Source organism: Maylandia zebra, linkage group LG14 (genome assembly GCF_041146795.1).
Source record: "Maylandia zebra isolate NMK-2024a linkage group LG14, Mzebra_GT3a, whole genome shotgun sequence".
NCBI lineage: Eukaryota > Metazoa > Chordata > Actinopteri > Cichliformes > Cichlidae > Maylandia > Maylandia zebra.
This window is the reverse complement of record NC_135180.1, coordinates 12,981,972-12,994,793: the sequence shown is the minus strand read 5'-3', so window position 1 is coordinate 12,994,793 and position 12,822 is coordinate 12,981,972. Positions and strand designations below refer to the sequence as shown.

At 42.5% G+C, this 12,822-nt stretch overlaps 1 protein-coding gene across 1 annotated transcript in view; it reads right to left on the bottom strand.

Annotated features, from left to right (window-relative positions):
- pid1 (phosphotyrosine interaction domain containing 1) overlaps positions 1–12,822 on the bottom strand; it is a 34,835-nt gene that overhangs the window by 9,913 nt on the left and 12,100 nt on the right. The window contains exon 2 of the mRNA XM_004561401.6: positions 10,675–10,821. Coding sequence (XP_004561458.1) covers positions 10,675–10,821 — 147 coding nt within the window. The remainder of the gene's footprint in view (positions 1–10,674; positions 10,822–12,822) is intronic.

Here is a 12,822-nt window from a genome sequence, read left to right as displayed (position 1 = left end):
GGAGCGTGGTTAAACATTTGCATGTGTGCCGACATGTGGCTGCTATTACCAACTCTGGTTTAACCCATTGTCCTTTTCTATTCTCTCACTCTCCATTTCTCTTACTGTACACTGCGAGAATCTCAAATGCCTTCTGCCACCTGCAAGACTGCAAGAGCCCCAGTCGTTGCTTTGCACAGTTTCATACCATTTATGTTAGCGCAGAGGGTTCGAGTTCCTGTTGCAGTATTCTCCTGAACCATAGGTGGCGCCACTGAGACAAAATCTTGCACATCAGTGCAAAACCAAAAACAAAGAAATCGCAGATTTTTTTTATTCTTTTCCCCAGAAAGTCTCCCTCTGCAAAATAGCTGAATCTCAGTGCTTCTGTTGTTATCATTCAAGGTGCAACGTGCGAGGTCATAAAAATCTAAATCGAGAGGTGCACAGCAACAACTTGCACCAGCAGATATGATGTCACTTTATAGTCCAGCTTTGTTCGAAGAATGGTGAGGATAATGGCAGCACCGATGGGCTTCATGATCATCTGAGGCAGTTGGAGTGTTCGTTGGCTAGTTTCTGGTAGCACTGCTAGCTTGGCTGCTTCTAGTGTAAAAAAAAAACTCGAGGTAGAATCCACATTAGGTCAAAGAGTTAAATTAGACTGACACCACTCAGACGTCTGTAGTTTATGCTTGAAGCTCCTGCCACCAGATGGGTAACTTTGAATGACTCAAACACTGAAAACAGGGGAACAGCTAGCTTTGCTCAAATGCGCACATGGGGGTGTCCAAATTCATAGGCTGCATCCTCCTGAGGACCCGGCCTTTGCGGTCTACATGGGCCGGGTCCTCCACAGGCCGGGTAGGCCAGAAGTGAGCAGCTGTGACATTGGACAGTCTAGCCTTCAGATTTGTCTCACCAGCTGTCTTGGTGGAGTTTAATAAACTCAGCCGTCTGCTCCTTGCTATGTAAAATATAACAGGACACTGGCGTAAATTCTCGATCATCTCACACTTCTGTGTATTCAGCTGTAATCTCACCCAAACCGATTTACTCACGAACAAATAACACACTGAAAAAAGCCAAACAATAACATTTTTAAGTTATCTAAGTGACTTATATATGATGTTTAACTTGAGTAGCAAAAGACCACGGGGGGTTTGCCGGGAGTTTGCTGTTCTCGTCCCGGCTAGCTATCGAGCTGGTGGGTAACAGACAATGTTGGAGCGCTTTTGCAAATATGTTATATCTTGATAAACCGGGCAGATATTTGAAGTTTACACAGCTACATTCTCGCCTGAAAGTACGTTAAAAGTTTATTTTGCGACCTGGAAAGAGTAAGTAAATGGTAAAAATGGCCTGTATTTGTATAGCGCTTTACTTAGTCCCCATGGACCCCAAAGCGCTTTACACTAAATTCAGTCATTCACCCATTCACACCGACATTCACACACTAGTGATGGCAAGCTACATTGCAGCCACAGCTGCCCTGGGACGCACTGACAGAGGCGAGGCTGCCGGACACTGGCGTCACCGGGCCCTCTGACCACCACCAGTAGGCAACGGGTGAAGTGTCTTGCCCAAGGACACAACGACCGAGACTGTCGGAGCTCAAACCAGCAACCTTCCGATTACAAGACGAACTGCCAACTCTTGAGCCATGATCTCCCCGTAAGTAGCTGCTGCCATTGTTGGAAACTGGACATGGCTGGGCCATGCTATGAATTCTGGGATATGGTGGGCCACAAAGGATATACCCGACCCATCCTTCAAATCTGGGGAAAAGGAGCACATTTGTCGGCTGCATTTGGAGGAGTCTACAAATTTGGACAGCCTTCATCACGTTGCTGTGACGTAATCGGACTACAAATGCGGCCTCAGGAGGATGCAGCCTATGAATTTGGACACCCCCATTTAGCTTGTAAGCTAGGTGTTAAACTGACAAAAGAAAAAGAGCTAAAATGGTACAGCAAAAAATTCTAGTAAGAAACATAAGGTCAGTCCTAACCAATACTGCATTTCATTTGCCTTGGAAGTCAGAGCTAGCACGCTGAGCACATTCCAGTAAAGTCAGACTTGTTTTGATCGATAGCAAGTTTGACCCATTCATGGATCTCTAGCAAACTAGCACAATAGCTGTTTTTTTGTTTTTCAGTTGAGCTGATTCGAGATAACAATCGACCAATGTTATCTCAGAATGGTGACGAATGAGATGAGACCCCGTCTTCAGAGTATTTGAATTTATTTAATATCAAAAGTTGGTACTCCTGTATTCATAAAGCATCATCACACAAAAAAATTTGCAGTGGTTATTTGCTGTATCAATACAGTATATTGTTACAATTTTTGCTGTTGTACTACTGCTTATGTCCACTATCGCCAGCCTGGACTGTTACGCAGGAGTTGATGGGGCTTTTCTAGCTGGATGTCTGACTTGAGGGAACATTCCAGTTGAAAAATTCCAACAGGAAACTCGGAAGTTCTGACTTGAAACGGAATACATCATAATAAGCCAATCGCTGTTCTTTCCAGAACTTTATAAAAAAAACCGTCTGAGACTCCTCTGCTTCTAGTGTTGACTTCTTCTCCTCCCATACCAGCGCTGATGTGGAGGTTTTGTCCAAGTGGCGCCACCTATCACTGAGGACAACACTCACGCCCTCAGAGTTCACTGGAGAGATGTCCTCCACAGTCACCAGATATCAGTCCAACAGAGCACCTTTGGGATGTGGTGGAACGGGTGATTCTCATCAATGGAGCGAAATTTCTGAGGACTGGTTGAGGTAGACTTAATAAATCGGAAAATGAGCATAAAAACTGTAGGTGTTACCCTATTGTGTTTACAACACTACAAAGGACTCAGCATCTCTTACTAATTAAAATCATAGAGCACTGCGGAGAACATGCATGCAAACACATTAAATCGTGTAGCACGGCACCACAAACTGTTTCTGACATTTCCCATTTTGAATGAATCAGTGGATCCAAGCACAACAATGCAATGAAAGCCACAACTGTGGTAGGGTAAAGAACAAACAGACATGCAAAGACAGAAAAGAGAAGTTTATTAATAACAGCTGAGTGAATGCAAAAAAGGGTAGAAGAAAGCAAGGGACACACAGAGGGGGACTGAAAAAACATCCGCAGCCCAGCAAGTGAGCCGGTGGGAAGAGACGGGAACATCCTGTCTGCGCCTGTCTATCTCAGTGTGAGTCGTTATTCGTGTGTAAGCACACACGCATGTCTGTGTGGATGAAAGGTGTAGAGCTAGTGCCGCTGGAGCCACAGCCGGTTCGGCCTTCACTAGAGAAAGGATCTAAAAGGATGAAAAGAGAAGAGCGGGTAGTATGAGAGAAAGATGAGGGAGGACTCGATAAAGAGATACCTGTCCCTACAGACGTTCCCTTTGGGACCATGGAGGAAGAAAGAGGAAGGAGCTGAGAGGACAAGGAAGCGAGTTTGAGACCAGAACACAGACGCGGTTGTTGAGAGTAGCTGTTTGGTCTTGATGGATCAGCTTTGGGAACAGACTGTGATGTGAAGGCAGGTCAGGAGCACTTCTGGAGCTTGTCATTTCTGCATTTAAGCCACCTTCTCAGAAACCGGTCCAAGGGCAAACAGGTGGTGCAGACTAAACACACAGTCCCCCCACGAACCCAGCTGGTTGTAGTTTGCTCCATCCAAATGTTACAATCTTTTCCAAATGATAAAAGATAGAATATCGGCATGAAAATGTAATTGTTTTTGTTCACGCCACAATCACCGGCTATCTGGAAACATTTCAGATTTGTTTCTGGCGGTGGTGTTTGAATGTTGGCTGCCAAGAGTTAGCAAAATACCTGCTATTATCTATGGATGAAAGAAAACTAGCAGGTAATTTGAAAAAGAACTGCAGAAAAAACAACACTTGTGAAGGGAAAATGTCCCGAACCAACATAAAGTATAAGTCTAATCTTTACTTGAGAGATGGAATGCCATTGTTCCCGAAAGCATTCCTTCTTTCAAAGGTTCAGGTTTGTCCTTTCATTTGTTTTCATCAGCAGTCATACATTGGTTTGCATTTAAGGGAAATAATATCAGTTACACACTGTTGTCAAATATTCAGTACTGTACTGGCCCAAAATATTTACATCAGTATGATAAAGATATTTACTGACACCAAAGTGGTACTGTATATCCTTTAGCTTTGCACAACTATGCAACTGTTGACAGTAGAAGGTGTCTCCCTCTGTAAAGCCTCTGTGTCTCCAACAAGACTGGGAATCCACTGCTTGCGAATTCAGCATTCCTGAAGTGGTTGTTAAAATTCCTCTAAATGTATTGAATCAGCACAGTCCAGCTGGCTGTGCTAGTCACGGCACGCGAAGATGGATCAGCTTCTTTTTTTTATCCCGATTCAAAGCGCTGTGTGTTTTTTGCTTGTTTGTGTTGGGAGATGATGTGGTATGTATCAGCCCAAAAAAAAAAGGAAAAAAAAGAAATTACTCTGACTGGTTCAGTGCCAAGACAGAAGCCCTTTGGTGTAAATGAAAGGAGCTTTTTCATTCACTCTCACTTACGTACAGCCTACTGCAGCACAAGACTCTCGATAGTCCAAAGATGGAGCAAGGTGGAACTTATCTAAACTGTACGCATATACTTCTCACCATTCAACTATGTACAACTACACTGACAATAGTACTCGCAAAAAAGTCATTACCTGACACATGAATAACCCGTTTCCTCCTCAAATAATGAATGATGATGATGAAGCTGTAACACTTGTATTGGATCAGTACTCAGTAGCTGTATGCATTGAAAACCAAGGGTGTAGTATTGTATGCAAATGACAAAAGCTCCCTCCCTGCTTTCATTAAATGACTATCAAGTGGGTGACACAGGGAAACAAATAAAATAAAACATGGCCACAGACAGTATTTGGTCGCGATGCTAGCAGAGGTAACACGCCTGAATAACTTAACTCCTCTGTCCCAATTCTTTACTAACTTCTGCTCACATAAAAATAATCGACAAGCAGAATATTCTTTATTCTGCTTGTCTATATTTCTTTATTTATTTAAAATAAAGAAATATACAGGGTTTATCAAAAAGCACAATCTGATTTCAAAGCGCTTTCACTGGTAACGATCGAAACATATATGGTTACAAAGCGGCAATTCGTGAGTTATTTGCCGGTGTGTAGCATAAGAATAGCAGTAATTCCAGACGTGGTAACAAAAGTACAGGGTTAGTTATGACTATAGTTATAACTATGGACATGTGCCATGCGTCATCACAGTTTTAACTTCCTGGATCTGGCTGTCACGTGTGTGACACAGGTAACTGATCCTTTATAGGCTGGGGTTGAAATGGGAAAAACTGGCAGGTGTTCCAATGGGTCCTTGTACAAATCACTGTTGTTTTGGGGGGTTTTTCCACACAGTGGACCAGCGTGTCCGTTGTACTCCACGTTTTCACCTCGGAGAGTGAACCAGACTTTAATGCACTGGTTAGCCCAAATACAGACTAGCTTTCTCTCACTGAACAACAATAAAGAACTTAAAAGTAATTAAACTAGTAGCAAAACAGCACTTTCTCTAAATTGAAAGATCTTTGAAACTTGGCAAATACACACACACATTTAGTTAATAGTTGTTTTAGGTAATGTTCATTAAATGGTGATAAAATGTTGGCACCTTCTCATTTCATTGCCAAATTATACCATCTACTGTCACCACTAGCAGTTTATAAAGACATGGACTTGAGTGAATTCAGCTTATTCTCTACAACAGTTCCAGTTTCTCGGTGGTCAGAGTAAAGCTAAATTTTAAACAGAAGCATGAATACTGCTCTCATCAACATCTCTTGTCCTTTCAGTGAGGTCTGAAAACCAATCGCTGAATTTTAAAACGAGGATGAAACAACCCGGGAATGTTTGCACATCAGTGATTCTGATGCTTCGAGCTACGAACACACAAATACACATAAATGCCAGAAACGCTGATACAAATCTGCTGGCACATTCCACAGCGCAGGCAGCTGGAAGCACCAGTCGTCTCAACTGCATGGTAAAAACGATTTAAATGTCATCACTGCATGTTCTGTTCTGGGAGGAGGAGTGACAGCGCATCCAGCGCACAATCTGACATCAGAATATCAAGTATGGAGACAGACAAAAAGGCTCTCTGCCTAACAGATTAGATAAAGGCATGGTAGGACCAGCCTGCATTGCACGGGCTGCTGACGTGAATGACGTCAGTGACAGAGGGGAATTATGACTAGCAGAAGTAGCTGATAACATAGCATAGTGATGTCAATACAGAGCAATGTTACGGTGTTACAGCGAGCCTGAATGCCCCGTGCCTTTTGGTGCACTACAGAAGCAAATCCAAAACATCTCATTTCTGCACTTTTCCCCCAACAAATGAAATATAATATGGTAAGTTGCAAACCTTAGATATATTGTTAGCAGGATTTTGTTGCCTTTGGACAGACAGGCTAACATAAGCTGAATGAATTTGCTCGTTGATATAGTGTTCAATTTCCCAGAGGTTCCCAGATTCATTTTTTTCCTGCTCTGCTCTTCTTGTCTTCAGGACAAATATAATTTAAAGCAGTGAATGATGGGTAATTAGCCTTCATTTGACATTCACGTTAACACTTATACAGACTGCACACTGTCTGTCTCACTGCTGGGCTGTTAAATACGTAAGGTGGGTCTGAATTGGAGACTTGTGCGCTCGTGCCTCATAGCCACATCCAAAATCCCACTTTTTCTAAAAGCCAGTTTGACTCCTCGGTAGGGCTGAACGATATATCGCATTTGCGATAATATCGCGACATGATCAAGTGCAATTTTCTAACCGCAAAGGCTGCGATATTACTCTGGACATGTCCAAATTCATGGGCTGCATCCTCCTGAGGCCGCATTTGTAGACCGATTACGTCACAGCGACGCGCCGAAGGCTGTCCAAATTACTACCATATCCCAGAATTCATAGCGCGGCCCAGCCAAACTCCAGTTTCCAACAATGGCGGCCGCTACTAAGTTTTAAAATTACTCATACTAATCTTTCTGGGTCACAAAATAAACTTTTAACATATTTTCAGGCGAGAAAGTAGTTGTGTAAACATCAAATATCTGCTCGGTTCATCAAGATATCCCATATTTGCAAAAGTGCTTCGACGTTTTCAGAGGCGTCTGCTACCCACCAGCTCGACAGCTAGCCGGGAGCTCGAGGGTTACTGATGCGGCCGAGAACGGCACAACTCCCGGCACATCATTTTCAGATCACCGCGGAGTTTCGCTGCTCGGGTTAAACGTAATATATAAGTCACTTAGACAACCTAAAAATGTTATTGTTGGGCTTTTTTCAGTGTTTTGTTTGTTCGTGAGTAAATCGGTTTGGCTGAGATTAAAGTTATTAGATTAGATAAAATAAAACTTTATTAATCCCCCGGGTGGGTTCCTCCTTGGTTTTCACACAGCTGACTAAACGTCAAACAGAAAACTTATTAAACAGAAGTATGAGACAGTCGAGAATTTACACCAGTGTCTGGTTATATTTTAGATAGCAAGAAGCAGACGGCCGAGTTTATTAAACTCCACCGAGACAGCGGTGACGCTAATCAGAAGGCTAGACCGTCCAATTTGTGTTTATACAATTGCTATTATGTTTGCACTTTATGTGTAATGTTACTGACTGCAGAGATCAGTAAGATGTGTGTATTTTTTATTTATTAGTTTTATTTATTTAATATTATTTTTTAATTGAATGACTGTCTAGTAGTTCACAGATGTCGAAAAACTGAGTGTGGTAAAGCCACTGATTTTGTTTATGTATATTTCTGCAATCTGCACATTGTACTGACTTTCATTTTAATGTTTACACCAGGGTTCCTTGCCAGCACTTTATGCTCAGATGTTTGTAAGCTAAAAATAAACTATTGTGTATGTTCAAATATACTGTTGTGATTGAAGAAGTTAAATAAAAATGTCAGTCATCAATTCATGCATCACCTCATGTCATCATAACAGAGGTCTGTCTTCCAGGAAAGAACAGTTTAAAATTAATGTAATATAGTATTGGCCATACTATATGATGTATTGCTTGTCTTTGTTTAATAATACAGAAGACAAAGACCTTAAAAAATAATCGCATATCGCATCGCAATCGCAATATTGGGGCAAAAAATCGCAATTAGATTATTTTCCATAATCGTTCAGCCCTACTCCTCGGGGTCCCGGCCAGGCAACTCTCAAAAGCTACTTTCTACTCTTAGGTGAAGAGAACAAATTAAGTTCAAACACAACAAAATTATATTGTTTTTTTAAGCGGACTCCAGAGTAATTTCACAATTGCCATGAAGTGTGGTGATGAAGCTGGCATGGCTGCAAAGTACATTGCACACGTTGTCAGTGGATGTGAAGTGGAGCGCTTTGACAGCGGCGGGGAAAGCGGGGCAATGAGAGGTGGCCTTTCATGCTCGCTAGCTGCTAGCTTTGGCAGAGGAACAGCAGTCCTCAGCCAGCCTTCCTGCCTGTCTGTCTGTAAATTGGGTGCACGGCCGGAGAATGTGAGAGGAGAGAGTGAGGGTGAAATAAGACGTTCACGGAAGGCAACGTAAAACACTCCGTGGGGATAATAAATGCTATAATATTCTGCAGGAAGGATGGCAAGGAATCCAAAAAGCAGAGGTGGGCTGACAGATTAGCAGACAGGCAGGTAGTGACTCAGACAGGAAGTTACGGAAGCCAACAGATGCAGGCAGCGAGGCAGACTCACATCTGAAGAAGTCTCAGACAGACAGATGAAGGAAATTATTTATGTGTGTATGTACTGGTAATTACAAACAATAAGTGAGTGGAAATTAACTGTAACACGCGAAACACCAGTATCCTGATGACTCAGTAACTTGTGACACTGCATTTGTCACAACAACCCTCTGCATGTCTTCTTCACTACATCCGTGAATCTTCTCTGAGGTCTTCCTCTTTTCCTCCTGCCTTTATCCAACATATCCACTGTCCTTCCTCTGCACATGTCCCAGCAATCTCAGCCTTGCTTCTCTAACTTTGTGTCCAAAACTGTCCAACCTGATCTGTCCCTCTGATGTACTCATTTGTAATTCCATCCATAGCGTTTACTCCCAATGAAAATCTGCGTCTTCAATTCTGCCATCTCCAGCTCTGCCTCCGGCCTTTTGTAAAGCACCACCACTGTCACAAAGAGGGTGCCACCCTCAAAACTTCCTTATGACTGATTTGGTTTCTAGCAATTTGCCATGTTCACCTGTAGTTTGCACTGAAGTTGCCAATTTGTTTGCAAACAATTGCTAACTAGCCACCAAGCAGTAACTTGAAACTTGAAAAGTTGAATGCAATCTAGACCAACATATTCAAAAGGAGTTTGCAGACACAACAGCATGTTTTTAATTCAAAATGCAGCTAACTGCAGCAAGCTGTAGGCAAACAAAGTAACTGTAAGAAGGGTTTTGGTCCAGCCCCTTCTTTGCTGCCAATTTCACCAAGCAACAGCTAGCAACCGCTTGGCAACCAGCTCGATAATATTTTTACCAAGCAACCGGTGGTTACCAGAGAGCCCCAGTCATGCATGACTGGATACTGGATAAAAGTTATGTAAATTCCACAGCATTAGGTTTGATTTTATTAACTTCCTAGCATATGATGTTGAGTCACATAAGAGGCCTTCTCCCACCTGTACCTCAATATGAGCCAGTGGAAACGCTGCTGGGTAACTTGTGTCTCTTCTAGCTAGACCAAACTGCTCTGCTCTGCCAGCAAAGGTCCTCTTACTGACTTTCACTTCAACTTCTGGAGCTTTTGGGAAGTGCCAAAGAGGACTCAGCACTTTTGGCCCTCGTAGCTGCTTTTGAGATGTTTTTCTCCCCACAGACGTATATGCATTTAGTACGAGTGCATCTGCATGAGTCTGCGTGTGTTCATGTTCGCTGTTCTGTACGCTGATCCAACAAATACAAATATCAACAAGAGCTGGGACTGTGTGTTCCACGTCGGTTGTTTTTGGCAGGAATGTTCTTTAATGTCAGCTGCCAGATACGAAAGGTTTGTTTTAGTTTAGCGAAGTTAGAAAAACCTCCGTTTCCAACATGCTTGTTAATGACACAGCATTAGAGACCAAAAACAACATCAGACATGCAAAATAAAACCCTAATGCCCCACCACCACCACTTGAAGTTGCCTTCCACGATGATTTCAGTTTATTTGTTAGGCTTACAGTGCTGCGGCACAAGGGAGGCAAATACACAAAGACACAGTTAGTGGGTTAGAAGTGTTGTGTGTAATAACAGAGCCTGGCTGCTATTTTAATCTGTAGCCCTGTTTGCTTTCTGTTTTCAGGACAGAGAAAAGAGAATATGGGCTGTGAGTTGGATCACAGTTAGAAACCCTACATCTAACACTTAGTAGAGCCGGGAGGGGGGGGACACATTCATGCCAGGACGCACGTATGTGTGTGCCCACACAGACATTCAATATTTCTCAAGTATGTGGCTCAGACAGAAAAGTTAAAACTTTAAAAACTCTGTGCTGGGAAATCCACGGTGCAAGTTAATTAAACTTGTGACCAAAAAGAAAAGGAAAAACATTTGGATTAAGGCTCTAATAATGCTATTACAGATTTAGTGTTCAGGACTGGATTTGAGGATTATTAGGTTCATGTGACCCCCTACCTTGTATCCAGCGTGGGTCCTGCTCTTTGCATGCGGTGTGGTAGAGCAGAGCTCAATGGCCTCGGGCTCGTGGAAGATCACCGTGGGCAGCGGCTCCTTTCTCAGCGTCAGCACATTCAGCTTGGTCTTCAGCATGGTCTGAAAGTGCTGATGGAGAAAGAAAGATATATACACAGTGTGCTTTAGGCAAATATGCAATCTGTACCAAACAGCAAAAAGCTAATTATGGCTGTGGTTCAGCATTAAGTTTCCTTGTCAACACTGCTGTATGAAGAAAAAACAACCCCCAGAAACTTCAGCATTTTGTGTGCAGACGTGTACCTCATGTCCTGCAAAGGAAAGTATGGAACAGGCTCAAGGGGTCAAAGGACTTTCAAGGCTTTTATATTTACACAGGAGCCCACTCCAACTGATAGAAAACACATCTCGGTGGTGAAAAGGGAAGATGAAGGCTCGAAGTGAGATGGCTGTGAGAGATTTAGTCTGCTCCGAGAGGAATGTGAGGAGCAGACGAAGGAAGCCCTGCCCTCTCTGTCCCCGTCAAAACAAGAGGGGCTGCCTGCTCTCATACTACAGTGCACGGCAAGTGTTTCCTGAAGCCGTGCAGAACCACACGGCCCGTCTGGCCATGTGCAGCGTGCCTGTTAGAATTTCTGGTATTTTTAGACACCATCAAAACAAAATTGAGCAGCTAATTAAATCACGATTTTCTGAACTAAGGGGAAAACAGCACACCTGCTGGGCAACGGTGTCTGCAGCCTGACCTCAATTATTTTTCTGGCTCCATCAATCGGTGAATTAAGGCCTGAAAATGACATTTCTTGCCAAATCCATATTAGCAGGCTTCATATAAATCGATCTTGTCAGGGACTAACAAGGTAGCTTTTTGCGATAAACAGTTATACACAACTTAAACGAAACTGCTAGCTACAAACTGCTAGCATGTTCATCCACTGCATTGAAACATTTTACCTTCACGATCTGTAAAGAAAACAGCTAAAGCATTGGTAAAATGAGTAAAACCTCTTTAATCTTTAATGCTTATTTTGTAAAATCTCATTGAATTGGGAGAATTAGTGGAAAAGTTCACTTTTTCGAGACATGACTTTGCTGTTACCTCTGTTGTTGGAGGATGATTTCGAAAATTGCATTAAGTGTTTTCCTGCGTAGCGGTGTTAAGGTTGTGATATCCCTGCTAAGGACTGCTAACTACACGCGAGAAGGGCTCATTAGCTAATTAGCTAATTAGCTAATTAGGGGTAATTAGTTCAGATTGGCTAGTTAGTTTGTTTCATAATTAAAATTTACCTCTGTTCTAAGTTTGCATAACCTGCCATCGACCGCCTGGGTTGCTGTAGAGAAGGATCAATTGGTGCACTGCCATACTCTACGCTTTGGTAACAGTTTTAACAAACTAAGTGGCTCTGCAGTGGATCCTATTAGAAAAACTATCCATTACTTTGCAAAAACTATGTATAGAAGATTGACTGTGATTCCAGAGACAGATCCTGCATTTCCTACACTAGAAATCCCAACCACCATGGCAGCAGCTGATGAAAATCATAATCAACAGGTCGGACACTGGAATTCAGTATGTGGGGACCCTGAATGTCTGCACTTGATTTACAGCAATACGTCCATGAATAAAACATTTCTCAGAATCGTGACTGTTTCGTCACAGTCGAGCGGTACTTCAGAATTTCATTTAATCTCAAATCTTCTAGGTTACACAATACAATCGATGCTATTGTGAGCGCACCACCAAAAACAAACTGGAGTTTCTTGTTAAGTACAGATCACTTTAACAAATGCTCTCCAATACTTTGTCTTGCATTCAGTGGCGCTGAAAGCTGTTTTCCACGTTGGACTGCATGAAAGCCATTTTCTCCTGCAACAGATGGTCAACATTTTCAAGCGATGAAAACAGCCGATGCTGCCAATACGATCTATCATCAATCTTCACTGTTGCCTTTATAAGGCCAAGCAGAACATCCTGAATCAACGTTTGAATTTAAACACTGCTTCGCTATCTGATTGTTAGTGTTTATGGTTATATTAACACTTTCCCGCCTGAGTGGGTCTTCTGCTGCCATCGTTTTAAGGGTTTTAAAATATATCTGTCTGTGACTTGTTATAGCATTCTGTTAT